At 38.8% G+C, this 22,624-nt stretch overlaps 2 protein-coding genes across 2 annotated transcripts; both read right to left on the reverse strand.

The window, feature by feature from the left end:
* Nucleotides 1–1,595: 1,595 nt before the first annotated feature.
* Nucleotides 1,596–11,764, reverse strand: LOC117261967 (phospholipase A2 inhibitor subunit A-like). The gene is made up of 6 exons (XM_078167708.1): nucleotides 11,637–11,764; nucleotides 10,153–10,168; nucleotides 8,978–9,044; nucleotides 7,304–7,507; nucleotides 6,023–6,085; nucleotides 1,596–2,224 (listed from the first exon to the last, which is right to left on the reverse strand). The coding sequence occupies exons 3-6, from the start codon at nucleotides 9,042–9,044 to the stop codon at nucleotides 1,845–1,847; spliced, it is 714 nt and encodes a 237-aa protein (XP_078023834.1). The 5' UTR covers nucleotides 10,153–10,168; nucleotides 11,637–11,764; the 3' UTR covers nucleotides 1,596–1,844.
* Nucleotides 11,765–14,762: 2,998 nt separating this feature from the next.
* LOC117262092 (phospholipase A2 inhibitor subunit A-like) lies at nucleotides 14,763–20,907 on the reverse strand. The gene is made up of 6 exons (XM_078168361.1): nucleotides 20,814–20,907; nucleotides 19,328–19,343; nucleotides 18,154–18,220; nucleotides 16,819–16,959; nucleotides 15,959–16,024; nucleotides 14,763–15,400 (listed from the first exon to the last, which is right to left on the reverse strand). Exons 3-6 carry the CDS (start codon nucleotides 18,218–18,220, stop codon nucleotides 15,021–15,023), a joined length of 654 nt encoding a protein of 217 aa, XP_078024487.1. The 5' UTR covers nucleotides 19,328–19,343; nucleotides 20,814–20,907; the 3' UTR covers nucleotides 14,763–15,020.
* Between the last annotated feature and the right edge of the window lie 1,717 nt (nucleotides 20,908–22,624).

The following is a 22,624-nucleotide window of genomic DNA, read 5'->3' on the forward strand; positions in this document are numbered from 1 at the left end:
TCAAACCATACAGTTTGAAAACGGGGCGTGGCTCCAACTAGAAAACAATGTTTTGATGCATTGGATGTGCTGAATGTGCATATTAAGGCAGTACAGGAGGAGGTGCACATTAATAATCCTCCAGAACTGTAACATGCTCATGTTTAACCCAAAAAATGTGTCATGTGACTGCAGTTGGTTCAGATACAGGTCGGAGCACTTTCTCACCACAAAGTTCGTTTGTAACCAGACTGAGACCGCCTCTTCAAGAAGTGAGTGTGATTGCTGTGTTCACACCTGCCCAAATGAACTGCACTTAGGGGGCAAACGAAGTTGAGTTCGATTGAACCGAACCAGACAGGGCAGGTGTAAAAGCACCCTAAGACGTAAGGGACAAAGGGGTCGTATTAAGTCCCTCAGTCAATCATTGGTGTATTTTGGACATAGCATGAACTCAGCTAACCAGCGTCATCTCCTATTCCTTTTAAAAGCTTGAGGAAAGCAATTATGCAGTAATGAAAAAGAAGATGTCATGGAGGAAGGCACTAACACTCATAATTGTGTGTGTGTGTGTTTGTTAAAGCGTGTTAAAGCATGTTGAAGTGTGATAAAGAGCACAATGTAGTGAATAACAACATACTTTCTAATGTTGCCTTTTTAGGAGTATTTTGCCTTTAGTAACACAGATGTGGTAATGTCTTGTAGATGATTGTCTTGCAATGTATCAAGTATTGCAGAATTGCTGTGTCGTTATACTTTCACTATTGTGGGAGGTATTGTTAAATAATTGTAAACATCGTATTGTGAGTGACTCTGTGACTCCCACCTTTTACTTATGATTGTTAAATCATCAATGCTGGAAATATCTCACTTAATTCTGTGATTGTAGATTGAAAGAATTCATTATTTCAGCCCACTGCAGATGATGATGTTTTCAGAGTTTAGTTTTAGTTTTGTAATCCATCTGAGTTCTGATATACAGAGGGCCTACTGAGATTTTAAGATGGGAAGAGCTAAAACCAAAAACAAAAATAAAGCAGTGAATGATAATGAGGCATTTTTAGTTCAAATTAAAAAAAGGATCTACTGAATATAACCATCTTTGTGCTGGTACTGGTCACAGATGTATCATATTAAAGGGGAACACCACTTGAATTAAGATTTTTAATATATTATCTCTGTAGCCAAGGAAAATTCAATCAATATTTGTGAATATGAGCTGCTGTCTCTTAAAGCCAGAAACCAGAGAAGTGAGTCTCAAACTTGTGATGTCATAGGGTATAAAGTCTGGAGCTGCTCTGTAGACAGTGAATGGGAGCCTTTGTTGTCCCAGAGAATGCTTGTTTCCTTTTTTTTTTATTCCTGAATGAGCTTTGTTCTATTGTAGTGTTCTCAGCTCTGAAACAAAATGTACCCTTATACTCGGAACAATCCAGAGTTCTATGTGTCATCTATAAGATCTTTCCTAATTGATCTGTCATTGACTCTACTTTTAGTACTTCTTAGATGCCAGCTGCTTTAGTTATACTTAATGTCCAGATTGTCATGTTACCAATCTTGTTAAAATGGAAATAATTTGCCAGGAGTCTTGAAATGAATGAAATGAGACTGTTTCATTGCCATACACTTTATTGTGACACACTGAATGCCTTCAGAATTCACCATTGTTTCTATACATATTTCATATTGTTCCTTTTACTCCTTTATATATAGGAATACATCTTTGCAGCACTAATAATGCAATGCTAATGATGCAATTATACATGTCTGTAGTAGTGACAAGGATCTGAGATAATCGTTTTGGGGAAACGTGAAAGTTATTATTTCTAGGAGCAATTGTTTCTCATCTTGGATACAAGAACTTTCTATATCTGACAAATGATGTAAGCATTCAGAGAGCATTCAGGTGTCACTTTCCAGACACCGTTTTCTGACAGCATAGTGCAGCCTGTATCCTGGATGGACTTGTCTGGCTGCCCCTCTCCCCATTTGGTAAAGGCCAGATGTTGGTTTTTCATATCAGCCTCAAAATTCCCCACTGCTTTATTGTTGACGTTGATCCAGGCGTTCTCGTTACTTTCCACAAACACTTGAGTCAGTATGTTGTTCTCCTCCTCGTTCTGGGGTAAAGCCAACTCTAAGTCTCGTTGGGAGCAGAAGTCAACGGCCCTGGAGAACGAGCCCATCTCCTTGTTGGACACAAAGTATTTCTGACCAACGCTGCGGACAAAGTCGTAGTTTATAGCTGAAAATAAAGAGAACAACATGCAACACATCAGGAATAAATGAAGCAGTGATAACACACTTTTTACACTCAAAACTGTGTTGGCATGTTGCCCTTCGAGCTCTGCTCAGATGTCTTTGCATAACACATTTATTTCACGTTTGTTCCTCTGACATTAAAATATCACTCTCTTTTAGCCTCATACACAGGTGAAAAACAGTCTTTTTTCTGGCTTTGATGTTCAAAAGAAAAACATGTTGAAATATCTGCAGTTTTCTCCCCTCCACAATAATGATGCAGTTTGTATGTAAATACATTAAGATTGAGGAAATATTGCAGCATTTTACTAAAAATATTTCTCATTGCTCTTTTCTCAGACAACATCCTCCCTGAATAAAAGATGCAGAAAAACAAATATACTGAGGCAATATTAAAAGCACAACATTAGCATGAACACAACTTATTTCAACAAGAAATCAATAGGGTTGTAGTTTCCTGATCGACTAGTCGATTATTTGGTCGATATGCTCTTGTCCGACCAAATTCTCATTAGTCGAATAATCGCCGTGGTACTTTCATGAGCAGAAAAGTGCTACATCAACAACTTTCGAGGATTAATCCATTATTTCCTGCGGTGGGGGGACAGACTAAGTTACCTGTGAAAATGGGGGTGTTTTCAAAACACCCCTGTTGTTGACAGAGAGTTGGACTCGCCCACCCTCATGCTCAGCATTGCGGTGACGCAGACAGTGTTGCCAAGTCCGCTTATTATAAGCGACTTTGGGCTTGTTTTTCTGTAAAGTCGCTTACAAATATTGGTAGTCGCGGGTCGCGGTTTTTTGGGCTTGTTTCTAAAGCGTAGTTGCTTATTTGGGCTTGTTCCCAGCTCCATAATAATTTGTCAAGCAGATATTTTCAACATGTTATTTAAACATAGGATAGTTTGTCTTGCCTGCTCCCTCTGTCCCTCCCCTTTCCCCATACACACAGGAGACAGCAGAGTTTTTTCCCACCCGCATCCTGCTTCTAATTGGCTCTGACCCTGATGGCAACGAGTACTAGCCAATCAGAGGCAGAGCAAGGTAATGTGTTTTTTCTGGTTAGGAAAACATCAGTCCTGTAACTTAAAGAAAAAAGTTAGATGAGTGCATAAAAAGCAATAATAAATAAAGAATTTGTGAATTCAGGGTGATATTCATTTGTGTGTGCAAATTTAAATGATCAGAGGTTTACTGTGTATATAATGTACTTGGTACATCAGTCTATATTTGATATCCCATCTGTTTTCTAATGTTAAATAATGTTAAAAGGTAGTTTAACTCCCTCTTGTGGTCATTGTCCTGAAGCTCAGGGGGGAGAAAAATAAATAAACTGTGTACCGTGGGTACAGTTTTGCAAAACTGCGCACAGTTTACTTATCTGTCCACATGGATGTAAATTGACAATCTGTACCCACAGTTAAAAATCCGTCCCCATGGATTGTAAAACCATGCACACAGTTGATTTAATTTTCTCTCCCCGGGACCTAGGGGGGCTCCGTAGAAAAAGTCGCTTGTTTTGGGCTTGTTTTCACAGGCCTGGTTGCTTAGTTGTCTCGCGAGATCTTGCAACACTGGACGCAGACCTCCTGTCTGTTTATGTAAGCTGAAACCATTTCCCTCAGTGGAATCTAGTGATGGGATTTCTCGTTCTCGGAGCATGAGTCTTTGAACTGGCTCTTTGAAGTGAACGAGTCTTTCTCCCTCACAAACTAGTCTCTCTCAACTTGTTCCGGATCAAACAAATCTGAAATTAATGGATACAGAGTAAATTAAAGCAAAAAACAAAGAAATTAGGAACTGGCTTGTTCATTCTAAAGAGCCGGTTCACTCATTTACTCAAAAGAGTCGGCTCATTCACGAACGTCACATCACTAGTGGAAACGAAGCTTGTATTTACTTGTACTTCACAGATAAGAAACAATAAATTGTGAAGACAGTAAAGCCTCCACTAAAATAGCATTTTAAGTCTTGTGTGTGATTTATCCTTCAGGGATTTATACTTCGGGATTTAACCTGGCTTCATATGAACAGAGGAAATCTCCACTCGTCGCTAGGCTAATTTATACCATGTACAATGCCATAGACTTGTGCTAATAACGTTAGCATGTTGTATTTGCTTGGCAAACGTGTTTAGTATAAGACAGTTGTTTTGTCGGTGAATGTTGTGAGCTGTAATGGAGCCAAATTATGTACCGTTACCTTTGTTAAATGTTGCTGTTGTCCTTGGCTTTATATGAGAAGAGGAAAAGATAGCTAGACGCTAGGCTAGTTCATACAATGTAAAATGCCATAGACTTGTGCTAATAACGTTAGCATGTTGTATTGGTGGGGAAAGTGTGTCCAGACAGGGTTCAACGCTAGGGATGTCACGATTACTTGATTTCACTATTAACCGCGATTTTAAACGCCACGGTTAATTAATCGTAAAGATTCCTCAACACAGCACAGTATGAGCAGGTGAAATGTCTGTCTAGCTTACATATGAGGTGTCTCAAGATTTAGGAACATACAATTTTATTGAATATAATAAAGTAAAATGTCACTTGACATGCTGCTGTTTTGTGCTATGACCTATTTAAGTGTTGGAAGTTGTTATGTACATGACAGCACCTGAACGCAACACAAGCTCAGCAGGAGTGCCTTGCTACGCTGCTGTGCGAGCGGCTGTTTGTCTGTGCCTAACAGCAGTCTGTTGATGGTTATTTACACAGTGTCCATAACAATAACTTTGTCAGCTGACAAACTGCACCAGGCTCGGGGTCAGGTTTGGTCAGGAAAATGCGGCCCGAGCCGCTCTAGCGTGCTCACCTGTGTCAATCAATCAATCAATCAATTTTATTTATAAAGCCCAATATCACAAATCACAATTTGCCTCACAGGGCTTTACAGCATACAACATCCCTCTGTCCTTATGACCCTCGCAGCGGATAAGGAAAAACTCCCCAAAAAAAACCCTTTAACGGGTGTGTGGCGGAAATCCGCCGTGCGCGATACAGAGAGCAGAGGAGAATTGTTAATGCGTGACCATGTAGAGACAGAAATGACACGATGGCATAACACCATAAATATTATATTGTTAGTTATTATATGAAGCGTCCGTTGCGCAAAATAATATCTATGGGGGCTGTGGGCAGGACATTATTACACAGCTGTGCCTGTGACTTCAGGCAGAGACCGCTGCATCAGAGCCGAAGAGCACGTTTTAAAATACATTTATTTTATCAATTAGTTATTAACTTTTACTATTTTTAGCAACTTGCCCGATCGGGCAAGTGAGTTGTTAGTTTACATGCCCGACCGTGAGTTTTACTTGCCCCGGGCAATCGGGCAGTCATTATTGTTGAGCCCTGGTCAGTTTACATGCCCGACCGTGAGTGTTTGTCTGTCAGGTCTGCGATATATAGTGAAGCCAATTTCCGGACTTGTGTTTGAAATTGTCTCTATTAAGCCATATTTAATGTGTGTTTTGAATCAACTATATGAATAAAGTTTGATTTGAACTAAACTTTACAGCACGTAACACAGTCCTCCACCGCTGACTAGTGTTTTGGAGCTGTAACTGCAGAGTGACACAGACACACCACCGCAGAAGTAAAAATAATGTGCAGATTTTTTTTTGCCCACGACTAATCGATTAGTTGAAGATTATGTGTGACTTTAGTCGACCAAGATTTTCTTTGGTTGACTACAGCCCTAGAAATCAAACAAAGCAGTGTCTCTTGAACAATGTTCTCATTCCTTGTAACACTCCCTTGTAATAATTGAATAGGATACTTACTCAGCTTGGACTTCACAAGGCTCTTCAAGGTTTCAAGTTCCTCCATAATAGGGTCAAAGATATCTGGATGAAACAGATTAAGTTCAGTTACCAAACGGGTAGTAAGTTGGATCTGAGTCCACACTGTCAGATGTGCACCTTCTACAAATGAAAAGTTTCATCTTCACTTCTTGCACAAGTTAATTTGTCTTTTTTTTTCCTTCTCTGAATATGCTGAATGTTGAGTAAACCAGAATTGGCTCAATTTTCACTCTTTTCTCTCATGTCTGCACCGAGACCAAAGTGTCTCAGACTAAATGTAGTTTGAATAATTAATTGATTAAACTAACAAAATTACAAAAAAACACAGACAAATTATTCAATAAAAGTAAGCATTAGTTAAAACCAAGTGGCAACCTCCAAGGCTGAAGAATAAAGGCAATGCAGATGTGCCAAAATCTGCAGTTCCTTGACTGGCCACTTGAGGCTGATTCCAAAACAGGGTAAATCCCCACAGACTCGCGTGTTAAAATGCTCAACTGTACAGCAGTAATAAACATGTTAACAGCCTGGTACAAAAAACGGTTTGGAAGTTATGCATATTTTAGGGCAGGGCCACTCGACTAACAGGCTGTCGGCAAGGTGTTGCTACAGTCTATGAGACCACAAGTTTTAGTGCCAGTACAGGTTAAACTCCAAAAATACTGGACAGCTCAGTGGCATCTTTCATTAGACTCTCTGTGCATGGACATCACCCACATCTTTCCAATCTCATGCCCAGTTTGTACCACAAGCTTTCTGGTAAACATCTGAAATCTCAAGCCTAGATTATCCTGATTACATTGCCAGTTATTTTCTCAGACATGAAAGTGTTGTCACAGGTTATGTTGTTCTTATCTTGATGAGTACACTGATCCTGCTGAGTGAAATTGACCCTTTTAAATTGCATTGTGTGTAAGACTTAGAAATTATGGGCTCAGAGTTTAAAAGAGTTGAAAAAATATCACTCAGACATAGCCTCAACAAAAATAAATACCTTTAAAAAAGAGTTAGTATTATAGTGAACTTGGACGCGGTGTATGTGTCCACCCCTAGTGTATCTATTGACATCTCCTAAACAATGAGTGAGTCTGTGTGTATTGAGATTTCTTTGTGTATCAATGAAGACTGAACCTTGCTCAGGTTGTACAACTGCTGCATCTTACATTTTATTAAATGACAAACAGCAATTACTCAGTTGGTGAAAATAATTTGATACAATAAACAGTATATATGCTCTTTAAAATCTAGAAAATATGAAACCTCGTTCACAGAATGCAGCAGGTCCAGGTGGTCCAGTCATTCCAGGAGGTCCAAAATGTCCAGCAGGTCCAGGCGGTCCAGGCGGTCCAGTCATTCCACGAGGTCCAATAGGTCCAATAGGTCCAGCAGGTCCAACAGGTCCATGTGGTCCAGCAGGTCCACGTGGTCCAGCAGGTCCACGTGGTCCAGGTGGTCCAGGAACTCCTGTTGGGAAGAGCAGGGAACGTATGGAGCTAGAACAGTGATAGTAAGTTTTGGCAATGAAAACAAAATTTGAACTGAAAAAGGAAACACCCAGCACCGGTGATAGCCGTGGCCAGAGGCATTATGTTTTCGGGTTGTCCGTCTGTCCCACCCATGTTAAGCGATTTCTTAAGAACACCTCAAGGGAGTTTCTTCAAATTTGGCACAAATGTCCCTTTGGACTGAATGATTTACTGATTAGTTTTTGGTGGCCGTTGGTCAAATGTCAAGGTCACTGTAACCATATCTGTCTCATTCTTGTGAACATAGTATCTCAAGGACACCTACGGGGAATTTCTTCATATTTGGTACAGAGGTCCACTGAGACTCAACAATCATCTGATTAGATTTTGGTGGTCAGGGGTCAAAGGTTGATGTCTGCATGACCTTACATCCACCTCATTCTGGAACACGATATTTCAAGAACTGCTTGTAGGAATTTCTTCAAATTAGGCACAAAGGTTCACGTAGACTCAACAATGATCTGATTAGATTTTGGTGGTCATAGGTCAGGGTTCAAGATCAGTGTGACCTCATCTGTCTCATTCTTGTCAGTGTGATATCACAAGAATACTTTGAGAGAATTTCTTCAAATCTGGCGCAAATGTTCACTTGGAATGAAGAATAAACTGATTAGAATTTTGTCGTTAAAGGTCAAGGTCACTGTGACCTCACAAAATGTTTTTAGCCATAAGTCAAGGATTTATATGCTAATTATGACAAAACTTAACACAAAAGTCAAAAAGGATAAAGTAATAATAATAATAATGAAACAGACACTGAAGTGGTGACTCTAATTTTGCGTGCCCACCTTGAAACTGTGCTGACTGTATAGTTCTTCTGTGTGTGAAGCATCTATGTTTTCTCAAACATGGATGTAAACTGTAAGAGAAACTTAACTGGTGCACAGAGGCATAAAACCGTGGGGTAGTAATTCTAGTTTTTCACTTTTTTTCTGTCACAGTTTAACAGATCCAGTCTTAAACCTCCTGAGCTGCTCACAGACTCATTGAGCTGCCCCGATAATTGTAAATCTGTATAATAACTTTTATGATTACATCAGTATTGAGCAGCTGACGATGTTGCCAAGCAAGGGTAAACACTCTAGCTCTTGAGGCTAACTTTAGCGAGCATACTACTGTTGACAGATATTTAAACTGACAGTTAAAGTTTTACCTCCAGTTTTCTCTGAAGAGTAGACTTTTTATAGATGTTTTTCTCATGCAGACTGTTTTGGTCTTCTGCTTTTGTTTTTCTCACCTGAAAGCATTGTTAACATTACAGTGTGTTGTTGCACCACACCAGTCTCCATTTTGTTTACATCTGCTTCCCCATGAGATCACCCGAGGTGGTGCATTCATGCTCTTTCTGGTATGGTAATCATTAAAACATCGTGTAGTGTGTCATGCGGGATTCAGGGACCATATTTACCTGCAGCCTGATTGTGGCCAGTAGAAGTCATCAGGCAGAGGATGCAGAATAGAAGAATCATCCTCATCTTCAGAATGAAGAACATAATAATTATTGTAACCACAATTTCTTTATTGTTACAAGAATTAGATCAGCAGAGAAGGTGAGATTTTGTGGTAGGTAGATTAGGTAAATATTAAACATAACTGTGATAATACTGACATGATACTTTTCTAACAAGTTCATCTACTAACTTGGATAATGACAGTAAATCTTTGGAGAGGAGGATGAATTGGGTGTCTGTGTTTTCATTACCACAACTCAACTTGAAGTTTCATCTACAGTAAAAACGCCTCCATGTGTCATTCTGTAGCGGCCTGTGTCTGTGGTTGTTGCACTGCTCGGGGCTATGATTGCGTTATAAAATCAATGTGGAACTAAAAACATAATTACCACAGTCTGAAGTGTAATCGCAGTGTATTTTAACTCCATTTGGGGGCTATTGAAACATTTAAAATCAGTATAAAATTACAATCCAATTCAAGGGCTCACTTACCTCCCTTTACCTCTTTGTCTCCTTTTAACCCTTCTCTCACTTAACTCCTTTTACCACCTTCCCTCAGAGGTACAGTTCACCCCAAAACTCTAGATGGTTTTGTTTTGAGTTGCCAAGTGTTGAATATATCAGCTGTAGGGATTTCTGCCTCCCCTGGAATATAATGGAACTCGGTGGCTGCTTATGTTGCCCAAAGCATCAAAAACTAGAGTGAAGGCAGACATCTCTTCAGACAAAACATGGCAACTCACACCAAAATAATCTAGACTGACAAAATGGAGGGAAAAAAATGTACTTTTGATTTTGGGGTGAACTTTTCCTTCATCTCATTTATCTCTTTATCCATCTCCAAGCATCTTCTTTTATCCACAGTCACACCAGTTTCTCATCATCTTCTCTTCTGAAGTTTTTTTACTCTTTCTTTTCTCGTCCTGCCAGTGAGTACTTTTGAAAGAAAGTCTTCTTGTGCTTGTTTTTTAGTATGATTAGAAAACAACTAGTTAACAGTAAACATGTCATAAATTTGATACAGGTTTTGGCTCTCACAGCCTTAATCACAAGAAAAGGACTTCTAAGTGCAACTAATTTGTCTTGTAGAAGCCGGTGGGGGGAAGTCAGGGATAAAAAGAAATTACAATACCTTCAGCGATTCAGCTCTGAAATTAAAAAGAAAAAAAGAGGCAGAGTTAAAGCTTGGGAGACCAGACTGTTGTTATAGCCGGGTTCCTATGGATCCTTCAAAAGTCTTAAAAGTCAATTGAATCATTAGTCTAAGAATAAGACCTTAATTGGTATTAAAATGTCTTAAATTCATCTTTCTAATGTCTTTAAATCCTATGATATGAAAAGTAGGATATCGCAAATTATTTTCAATAACATTGCATTTTAAAATATAAAATAATTTGGCAAGATCAATTTTTTTTTTTAGATAATTTACCAGTTGCCCTCTGGCATTAATATCAGGCAGATCCGGATAGAGGAAGGAATACGCAAATACATTTACCACATCCATTTAAAGGACAAATGAACAAGATTTTTTTGTTTAAGGCAAACCAAATACTATCTTTTTGACATTATGTTCATAGTTTTCCATGTGTTGCACTGAAAATAATGATTTTGTTTTTCAGTGTTTGAAGTTGATCATTTACCATTTCAACTTGACCAAAAAGTAATGTTATATCTAACAATAAATATTTGGACAAATTAGTTTTTTGATCATACTTTTTGTTTTGTTTTTTCCTTCAATTTTGGTTATTGTAAAATTGGCCAGAAATTTCATACTGAGTGGCATTAAAAAAGTCATGAAGTTTTAAATCTAACTTGTCTTGAGCTGCAGGAACCCTGGGCTAAAAGATGGAAATGTGAACAAGTTTTGCTGTCACTTGTCCACTACCATTTTTGCACAAAGCAGTATTCTAAGAATTTAAAAATGACCCAGGACCCAGGGAAATATTAATTATGATATAACATTATTTGGCTGTCTTTTGACCTTCTTACTGTAGATTTCTGCCCGAGCCCGGGAAGCATATAGGCTATGTATTATAAAAAGTAAAATTAATATGACACATAAAGTTACAACAAAGTTATGTTGCAACATTGTGTGCGCACAGCCTGACTGAGGCTGCACAAAGTTAGTTTTTGTTCATCTTGTATGTTATAGTTCACTGTTCATTTTTTTTCGTTTGACCTTGGGATCCTAAAATAAACACCTGTTTTATTACATAATCATGCTTCTGTGTTGTGCCATTCATCAAGACCCTATATTTCTGTCATTAAAATAACAAGAATTGTGGTTTAATACTCTTAATTGTAACAGCCAACTTATTGAAAAATGTCTGGTTTAAATCGGGCTCGGGCCCATAATTACAGTTAATTGGACGGGCCGGGCTGGTCCCGGACATAACGTGCACGTGCTCGGGCCGGGTCGGGCTGGATTTCTTGGGCCCGATCTAAGCTCTACTGTAGATACAGAGATGTGTTCATATCTAACCTGTTTATAGCTTTTAATAAGACTTAACTGAACAAGCTTTCATTGTTGAGACCACATGTTGTGGTTTCTAACTCGTACAGAGAAATGACTTTCAGGCTGTGAATTGTCATGAATTTAATAGCAAAGGAACTCACTGTGTGAACGAGGAGTGATGTGCAGGATGAGCTACTTCTTCACTACTTTTAAAGAAAAGTGATAAAGAAAGTTGTGAATAGTGTATGTAGAAATTGAGTCCAGAGTTTATAACGGATGTTGAGAGAGAGAGAGAGAGAGAGAGAGAGAGAGAGAGAGAGAGAGAGAGAGAGAGAGAGATGATTAACTATGATAATCAGGTCAGGGTGTCATGTCTCTCAACCGCCTCCAAGTGCACTCTCGTATCTTCTTCCTCTCCATGCAGTCCTCATACTCACAGAATTGAAGTTACATCTAGTGGCCACTGTTTTTTTGTTTGTCCTTTTTTTTAATGTTTTTTTTTTGTTTTTATCCTGTTGCAGCAGAGTGTTGCCAGTGGAAACTCTTCAGTGTAGAGGGCTGTGATGTTTATTACAACTTCAGCAATATCTGCTGCCTCATGTTTGAAACACAGATCTGGAGTTAGCACAGCAGTAGTCTGACTCACTGGATGTGGACTATGACTATGGCCTTTACCTGCCATTTGCAGGATATTTAGGCTGACTTTCTCCCTTCCTTCTGCTATCTGTTACTGTTTTGACAAATGTTCTTAGCTACAGGAAACAACAATTACAACCTCTGAACTAACAATGTAGACACTGAAAATGGCCAGTTGTGACGTTGATTTGGAACGTGCTATAAGGCATGTCTGCTTTGTTATCAAATTATGTGTCTTTCTTTCTCAGTAGAAGTTGAATGTCACAGTCCACATTCATCTGATACTGTTTTTTTTCTGTTGCATTTTCTTTTTAATGATAGTGCTCACCTCCTCACGTGCAAATGTTCCACCAAAATAATTTCCCCTCAGGCAGTATTTTGCAGAGGCACCATTGTGGACTTTGTGCCTCACTAGACAATTGTGGTTGGTTTACAGAAATCTAAACAAGCCAGAGCATTTATCCCCTAAAGCCAAATGATAATGTGTGCTGTGGACATGGGGCTGACTGCACAAGGCTAGCACATTTGTGTGGCTCAGGAAAAGTGTCCCAAATAACTGGCATATTTATTGTGAGATCATAGAATTTCATAAAAATCATCAGTTATACCTTGAATAATTAAGATGCATTGCAAAATAAAGTAACACTATTTAAGTGATTTAGAGTGCAGGATGCAAGTGCATTTCGGGCAAGTCCAACTCCACTTTTCTAGTGAAATGGCACAAATCTGGGTGCCACGTAAACATGCTTTTAGACCTCGAGTTGTCTTGCTTTGGTCTGAATCAGGGACTGATTTTGTTACAAAGTTGTATTATTGCCTAGAGTTGGTTTGTGTTCTCACGGCAGCATTTACAAGTGGACCAGATCAAATGCCTTGCGAGAGAAAGCTGCTCTTGATTGGTCAGAATTTCCATGCAGGAAAAGTCCAGGAAGTAATCAAAACGTTGAAAAAGAGTACACTTGCAAGATAAATGTGACACTTTTCTAATGTCACAATGGAGGGACAACTACGCAGGTTGATTTTAGCGCTGCTCATCGTGGACTACATTGCTGTCATTGTTCATTTTAGTCAAACCATACAGTTTGAAAACGGGGCACGGCTCCAACTAGAAAACAATGTTTTGATGCATTGGATGTGCTGAATGTGCATATTAAGGCAGTACAGGAGGAGGTGCACATTAATAATCCTCCAGAACTGTAACATGCTCATGTTTAACCCAAAAAATGTGTCATGTGACTGCAGTTGGTTCAGATACAGGTCGGAGCACTTTCTCACCACAAAGTTCGTTTGTAACCAGACTGAGACCGCCTCTTCAAGAAGTGAGTGTGATTGCTGTGTTCACACCTGCCCAAATGAACTGCACTTAGGGGGCAAACGAAGTTGAGTTCGATTGAACCGAACCAGACAGGGCAGGTGTAAAAGCACCCTAAGACGTAAGGGACAAAGGGGTCGTATTAAGTCCCTCAGTCAATCATTGGTGTATTTTGGACATAGCATGAACTCAACTAACCAGCGTCATCTCCTATTCCTTTTAAAAGCCAGAGGAAAGCAATTATGCAGTAATGAAAAAGAAGATGTCATGGAGGAAGGCACTAACACTCATAATTGTGTGTGTTTGTTAAAGCGTGTTAAAGCATGTTGAAGTGTGATAAAGAGCACAATGTAGTGAATAACAACATACTTTCTAATGTTGCCTTTTTAGGAGTATTTTGCCTTTAGTAACACAGATGTGGTAATGTCTTGTAGATGATTGTCTTGCAATGTATCAAGTATTGCAGAATTGCTGTGTCGTTATACTTTCACTATTGTGGGAGGTATTGTTAAATAATTGTAAACATCGTATTGTGAGTGACTCTGTGACTCCCACCTTTTACTTATGATTGTTAAATCATCAATGCTGGAAATATCTCACTTAATTCTGTGATTGTAGATTGAAAGAATTCATTATTTCAGCCCACTGCAGATGATGATGTTTTCAGAGTTTAGTTTTAGTTTTGTAATCCATCTGAGTTCTGATATACAGAGGGCCTACTGAGATTTTAAGATAGGAAGAGCTAAAACCAAAAACAAAAATAAAGCAGTGAATGATAATGAGGCATTTTTAGTTCAAATTAAAAAAAGGATCTACTGAATATAACCATCTTTGTGCTGGTACTGGTCACAGATGTATCATATTAAAGGGGAACACCACTTGAATTAAGATTTTTAATATATTATCTCTGTAGCCAAGGAAAATTCAATCAGTATTTGTGAATATGAGCTGCTGTCTCTTAAAGCCAGGAACCAGAGAAGTGAGTCTCAAACTTGTGATGTCATAGGGTATAAAGTCTGGAGCTGCTCTGTAGACAGTGAATGGGAGCCTTTGTTGTCGCAGAGAATGCTTGTTTCCTTTTTTTTTATTCCTGAATGAGCTTTGTTCTATTGTAGTGTTCTCAGCTCTGTAACAAAATGTACCCTTATACTCGGAACAATCCAGAGTTCTATGTGTCATCTATAAGATCTTTCCTAATTGATCTGTCATTGACTCTACTTTTAGTACTTCTTAGATGCCAGCTGCTTTAGTTATACTTAATGTCCAGATTGTCATGTTACCAATCTTGTTAAAATGGAAATAATTTGCCAGGAGTCTTGAAATGAATGAAATGAGACTGTTTCATTGCCGTACACTTTATTGTGACACACTGAATGCCTTCAGAATTCACCATTGTTTCTATACATATATCATATTGTTGCTTTAACTCCTTTATATATAGGAATACATCTTTGCAGCACTAATAATGCAATGCTGATGATGCAATTATACATGTCTGTAGTAGTGACAAGGATCTGAGATAATCGTTTTGGGGAAGTTCAACATGTGAAAGTTATTTGTAGGAGCAATTGTTTCTCATCTTGTATACAAGAACTTTCTATATCTGACAAATGATGTAAGCATTCAGAGAGCATTCAGGTGTCACTTTCCAGATACCGTTTTCTGACAGCATAGTGCAGCCTGTATCCTGGATGGACTTGTCTGGCTGCCCCTCTCCCCATTTGGTAAAGGCCAGATGTTGGTTTTTCATATCAGCCTCAAAATTCCCCACTTCTTTATTGTTGACGTTGATCCAGGCGTTCTCGTTACTTTCCACAAACACTTGAGTCAGTATGTTGTTCTCCTCCTCGTTCTGGGGTAAAGCCAGCTCTAAGCCTCGTTGGGAGCAGAAGTCAACGGCCCTGGAGAACGAGCCAATCTCCTTGTTGGACACAAAGTATTTCTGACCAACGCTGCGGACAAAGTCGTAGTTTATAGCTGAAAATAAAGAGAACAACATGCAACACATCAGGAATAAATGAAGCAGTGATGACACACTTTCTACACTCAAAACTGTGTTGTCATGTTGGCCCTTGAGCTCTGCTCAGATGTCTTTGCATAACACATTTATTTTACATGTTTGTTCCTCTGACATTAAAATATCAGACTCTCTTTTAGCCTCATACACAGGTGAAAAACTCTTTTTTTCTGGCTTTGATGTTCAAAAGAAAAACATGTTGAAATATCTGCAGTTTTCCCCCCTCCACAATAATGATGCAGTTTGTATGTAAATACATTAAGACTGAGGAAATATTGCAGCATTTCACTAAAAATATTTCTCATTGCTCCTTTCTCAGACAACATTCTCCCTGAATAAAAGATACATTTAAAATAAATATACTGAGGCAATAGTTAAGCACAACATTAGCATGAACACAACTTATTTCAACAAGAAATCAAACACAGCAGTGTCTCTTGAACAACTATAACTAATCTCTTTCCACATTTTCTCATTCCTTGTAACACTCCCTTGTAATGATTGAATAGGATACTTACTCAGCTTGACCTTCGCAAGGCTCTTCTTTAAGGTTTCAAGGTCCTCCATAATAGGGCCAAAGATATCTGGATGAAACAGATTAAGTTCAGTTACCAAACGGGTAGTAAGTTGGATCTGAGTCCACACTGTCAGATGTGCTCCTCCTACAAATGAAAAGTTTCATCTTCACTTCTTGCACAAGTTAATTTGTCTTTTTTTTCCTTCTCTGAATATGCTGAATGTTGAGTAAACCAGAATTGGCTCAATTTTCACTCTTTTCTCACATGTATGCACTGAGACCAAAGTGTCTCAGACTAAATGTAGTTTGAATTATTAATTGATTAAAGTAACAAAATTACAAAAAAACAACATAGACAAATTATTCATCAATAAAAGTAAGCATTAGTTAAAACCAAGTGGCAACATCCAAGGCTTAAAAATAAAGCCAATGCAGATGTGCCAAAATCTGCAGTTCCTTGACTGGCCACTTGAGGCTGATTCCAAAGCAGGGTAAATCCCCACACACTCACGTGTTAAAATGCTCAACTGTACAGCAGTAATAAACATGTTAACAGCCTGGTACAAAAAACGGTTTGGAAGTTATGCATATTTTAGGGCAGGGCCACTCGACTAACAGGCTGTCGGCAAGGTGTTGCTACAGTCTATGAGACCACAAGTTTTAGTGCCAGTACAGGTTAAACTCCAAAAATACTGGACAACTCAGTGGCATCTTTCATTAGACTCTCTGTGCATGGACATCACCCACATCTTTCCAATTTCATGCCCAGTTTGTAACACAAGCTTTCTGGTAAACATCTGAAATCTCAAGCCGATACAATAAACAGTATATATGCTCTTTAAAATCTAGAAAATATTAAACCTCGTCCACAGGATGCAGCAGGTCCAGGTGGTCCAGTCATTCCAGGAGGTCCAGCAGGTCCAGCTGGTCCAGGAAATCCAATCATTCCACGTGGTCCACGTGGTCCAGGCGGTCCAGGCGGTCCAGGTGGTCCAGGAACTCCTGTTGGGAAGAGCAGGGAAGGTATGGAGCTAGATCAGTGATAGTAAGTTTTGGCAATGAAAACAAAACTTGAACTGAAAAAAGGAAACAGTCCGCACCGGTGATAGCCGTGGCCAGAGGCATTATGTTTCCGGGTCGTCCGTCTGTCCCACCCATGTTAAGCGATTTCTTGAGAACACCTCAAGGGAGTTTCTTCAAATTTGGCACAAATGTCCCTTTGGACTGAATGATTTACTGATTAGTTTTTGGTGGCCGTTGGTCAAACGTCAAGGTCACTGTAACCATATCTGTCTCATTCTTGTGAACATAGTATCTAGAATTTCTTCAAATCTGGCACAAATGTTCACTTGGAATGAAGAATAAACTGATTAGAATTTTGTCGTTAAAGGTCAAGGTCACTGTGACCTCACAAAATATTTTTTTTAGCCATAAGTCAAGGATTTATATGCTAATTATGACAAAACTTAACACAAATGTCAAATAGGATAAAATAATAATAATAATAATAATAATAATAATAATGATGATGAAACATTTGGTCAGATACTGAAGTGGTGACTCTAATTTTGCGTGCCCACCTTGAAACTGCTGATTGTATAGTTCTGTGTGTGAAGCATCCATGTTTTCTCAGACATGGATGTAAACTGTAAGAGAAACTTAACTGGTGCACAGAGGCATAAAACCGTGGGGTAGTAATTCTAATTTTTTCACTTTTTTTCTGTCACAGTTTAACAGATCCAGTCTTTAACCTCCCAAGCTGCTCACAGACTCATTGAGCTGCCCCAATAATTATAAATCTGTATAATAACTTTTATGATGACATCAGTATGGAGCAGCTGACGATGTTGCCAAGCAAGGGTAAACACTCTGGCTCTTGAGGCTAACTTTAGCGAGCATACTACTGTTGACAGATATTTAAACTGACAGTTAAAGTTTTACCTCCAGTTTTCGCTGAAGAGTAGACTTTTTATAGATGTTTTTCTTATGCAGACTGTTTTGGTCTTCTGCTTTTGTTTTTCTCACCTCAAAGCATTGTTAACATTACAGTGTGTTGTCGCACCATGCCAGTCTCCATTTTGTTTACATCTGCTTCCCCATGAGATCACCCGAGGTGGTGCATTCATGCTCTTTCTGGTATGGTAATCATCAAAACATCGTGTAGTGTGTCATGTGGGATTTGGGGACCATATTTACCTGCAGCCTGATTGTGGCCAGTAGAAGTCATCAGGCAGAGGATGCAGAATAGAAGAATCATCCTCATCTTCAGATTGAAGAACATAATAATTATTGGAACCACAATTTCTTTATTGTCACAAAAATTAGATCAGCAGAGAAGGTGAGGTTTTGTGGTAGGTAGATTAGGTGAATATTAAACATAACTGTGATAATACTGACATGATACTTTTCTAACAAGTTCATCTACTAACTTGGATAATGACAGTAAATCTTTGGAGAGGAGGATGAATTGGGTGTCTGTGTTTTCATTACCACAACTCAACTTGAAGTTTCATCTACAGTAAAAACTGTAGAACTGTACATTCTGTAGCGGCCTGTGTCTGTGGTTGTTGCACTGCTCGGGGCTATGATTGCGTTATAAAATCAATGTGGAACTAAAAACATAATTACCACAGTCTGAAGTGTAATCGCAGTGTATTTTAACTCCATTTGGGGGCTATTGAAACATTTAAAATCAGTATAAAATTACAATCCGATTCAAGGGCTCACTTACCTCCCTTTACCTCTTTGTCTCCTTTTAACCCTTCTCTCACTTAACTCCTTTTACCACCTTCCCTCAGAGGTACAGTTCACCCCAAAAATCTAGATGGTTTTGTTTTGAGTTGCCAAGTGTTGAATATATCAGCCATAGAGATTTCTGCCTCCCCTGGAATATAATGGAACTCGGTGGCTGCTTATGTTGCTCAAAGCATCAAAAACTAGAGTGAAGGCAGACATCTCTTCAGACAAAACACGGCAACTCACACCAAAATAATCTAGACTGACAAAATGGAAGGAAAAAATGTACTTTTGATTTTGGGGTGAACTTTTCCTTCATCTCATATCTCTCTTTATCCATCTCCAAGCATCTTCTCTTATCCTCAGTCACACCAGTTTCTCATCATCTTCTCTTCTTAAGTTTTTTTACTCTTTCTATTCTCGACCTGCCAGTGAGTACTTTTGAAAGAAAGTCTTCTTGTGCTTGTTTTTTAGTATAATTAGAAATCAACTAGTTAACAGTGAACATGTCATAAATTTGATACAGGTTTTGGCTCTCACAGCCTTAATCACAAGGAAAGGACTTTTAAGTGCAACTAATTTATCTTGTAGAAGCCGGTGGGGGGAAGTCAGGGATAAAAAGAAATTACAATACCTTCAGCGATTCAGCTCTGAAATAAAAAGAAAAAAAGAGGCAGAGTTAAAGCTTGGGAGACCAGACTGTCGTTATAGCCGGGTTCCTATGGATCCTTCAAAAGTCTTAAAAGTCAATGGAATCATTAGTCTAAGAATAAGACCTTAATTGGTATTAAAATGTCTTAAATTCATCTTTCAGAAGTCTTTAAAATCCTGTGACATGAAAAGTAGGATATCGCAAATTATTTTCAATAACATTGCATTCTAAAATATAAAATAATTTGGCAAGATCAATTTTTTTGAGACAATTTACCAGTTGCCCTCTGGCATTAATATCAGGCAGATCCGGATAGAGGAAGGAATACGCAAATACATTTACCACATCCATTCAAAGGACAAATGAACAAGATTTTTTTGTTTAAGGCAAACCAAATACTATCTTTTTGATTATCTGTTTATAGTTTTCCATGTGTTGCACTGAAAATAATGATTTTGTTTTTCAGTGTTTGAAGTTGATCATCTACCATTTCAACTTGACCAAAAAGTAATGTTATATCTAACAATAAATATTTGGACAAATTAGTTTTTTGATCATACTTTTTGTTTTGTTTTTTCCTTCAATTTTGGTTATTGTAAAATTGGCCAGAAATTTCATACTGAGTGGCATTAAAAAAGTCATAAAGTTTTAAATCTAACTTGTGTTGAGCTGCAGGAACCCTGGGCTAAAAGATGGAAATGTGAACAAGTTTTGCTGTCACTTGTCCACTACCATTTTTGCACAAAGCAGTATTCTAAGAATTTAAAAATGACCCAGGACCCAGGGAAATATTAATTATGATATAATATTATTTGGCTGTCTTTTGACCTTCTTACTGTAGATTAGAGCTTAGATTCTCTGCCCGAGCCCGGGAAGCATATAGGCTATGTATTATAAAAAGTAAAATTAATATGACACATAAAGTTACAACAAAGTTATGTTGCAACATTGTGTGCGCACAGCCTGACTGAGGCTGCACAAAGTTAGTTTTTGTTCATCTTGTATGTTATAGTTCACTGTTCATTTTTTTCGTTTGACCTTGGGATCCTAAAATAAACACCTGTTTTATTACATAATTATGTTTCTGTGTTGCGCCATTCATCAAGACCCTATATTTCTGTCATTAATTAACAAGAATTGTGGTTTAATACTCTTAATTATAACAGCCAACTTACTGAAAAATGTCGGGTTTAAATCGGGCTCAGGCCCATAATTACAGTTAATTGGCCGGGCCGGGCCGGTCCCCGACATAACGTGCTCGGGCCAGGTCGGGCTGGATTTTTTGGGCCCGATCTAAACTCTACTGTAGATACAGAGATGTGTTCATATCTAACCTGTTTATAGCTTTTAATAAGACTTAACTGAACAAGCTTTCATTGTTGAGACCACATGTTGTGGTTTCTAACTCGTACAGAGAAATGACTTTCAGGCTGTGAATTGTCATGAATTTAATAGCAAAGGAACTCACTGTGTGAACGAGGAGTGATGTGCAGGATGAGCTACTTCTTCACTACTTTTAAAGAAAAGTGATAAAGAAAGTTGTGAATAGTGTATGTAGAAATTGAGTCCAGAGTTTATAACGGATGTAGAGAGAGAGAGAGAGAGAGAGAGAGAGAGATGATAATCAGGTCAGGGTGTCATGTCTCTCAACCGCCTCCAAGTGCACTCTCGTATCTTCTTCCTCTCCATGCAGTCCTCATACTCATTTTTTTTGTTTTTATCCTGTTGCAGCAGAGTGTTGCCAGTGGAAACTCTTCAGTGTAGAGGGCTGTGATGTTTATTACAACTTCAGCAATATCTGCTGCCTCATGTTTGAAACACAGATCTGGAGTTAGCACAGCAGTAGTCTGACTCACTGGATGTGGACTATGACTATGGCCTTTACCTGCCATTTGCAGGATATTTAGGCTGACTTTCTCCCTTCCTTCTGCTATCTGTTACTGTTTTGACAAATGTTCTTAGCTACAGGAAACAACAATTACAACCTCTGAACTAACAATGTAGACACTGAAAATGGCCAGTTGTGACGTTGATTTGGACGTGCTATAAGGCACGTCTGCTTTGTTATCAAATTATGTGTCTTTCTTTATCAGTAGAAGTTGAATGTCACAGTCCACATTCATCTGATACTGTTTTTTTCTGTTGCATTTTCTTTTTAATGATAGTGCTCACCTCCTCACGTGCAAATGTTCCACCAAAACACGTTCCCCTCAGGCAGTGTTTTGCAGAGGCACCATTGTGGACTTTGTGCCTCACTAGACAATTGTGGTTGGTTTACAGAAATCTAAACAAGCCAGAGCATTTATCCCCTAAAGCCAAATGATAATGTGTGCTGTGGACATGGGGCTGACTGCACAAGGCTAGCACATTTGTGTGGCTCAGGAAAAGTGTCCCAAATAACTGGCATATTTATTGTGAGATCATAGAATTTCATAAAAATCATCAGTTATACCTTGAATAATTAAGATGCATTGCAAAATAAAGTAACACTATTTAAGTGATTTAGAGTGCAGGATGCAAGTGCATTTCGGGCAAGTCCAACTCCACTTTTCTAGTGAAATGGCACAAATCTGGGTGCCACGTAAACATGCTTTTAGACCTCGAGTTGTCTTGCTTTGGTCTGAATCAGGGACTGATTTTGTTACAAAGTTGTATTATTGCCTAGAGTTGGTTTGTGTTCTCACGGCAGCATTTACAAGTGGACCAGATCAAATGCCTTGCGAGAGAAAGCTGCTCTTGATTGGTCAGAATTTTCATGTGGGAAAAATCCAGGAAGTAATCAAAACGTTGAAGAAGAGTACACTTGCAAGATAAATGTGACACTTTCTAATGTCACAATGGAGGGACAACTACGCAGGTTGTTGTTAGCGCTGCTCATCGTGGACTATATTGCTGTTATTGTTCATTTTAGTCAAACCATACAGTTTGAAAACGGGGCGCGGCTCCAACTAGAAAACAATGTTTTGATGCATTGGATGTGCTGAATGTGCATATTAAGGCAGTACAGGAGGAGGTGCACATTAATAATCCTTCAGGACTGTAACATGCTCATGTTTAACCCAAACAATGTGTAATGTGACTGCAGTTGGTTCAGATACAGGTCGGCGCACTTTCTCACCACAAAGTTCGTTTGTAACCAGACTGAGACCGCCTCTTCAAGAAGTGAGTGTGATTGCTGTGTTCACACCTGCCCAAATGAACTGCACTTAGGGGGCAAACGAAGTTGAGTTCGATTTGAACCGAACCAGACAGGGCAGGTGTAAAAGCACCCTAAGACGT

Source organism: Epinephelus lanceolatus, chromosome 5 (genome assembly GCF_041903045.1).
Source record: "Epinephelus lanceolatus isolate andai-2023 chromosome 5, ASM4190304v1, whole genome shotgun sequence".
Lineage (NCBI taxonomy): Eukaryota > Metazoa > Chordata > Actinopteri > Perciformes > Serranidae > Epinephelus > Epinephelus lanceolatus.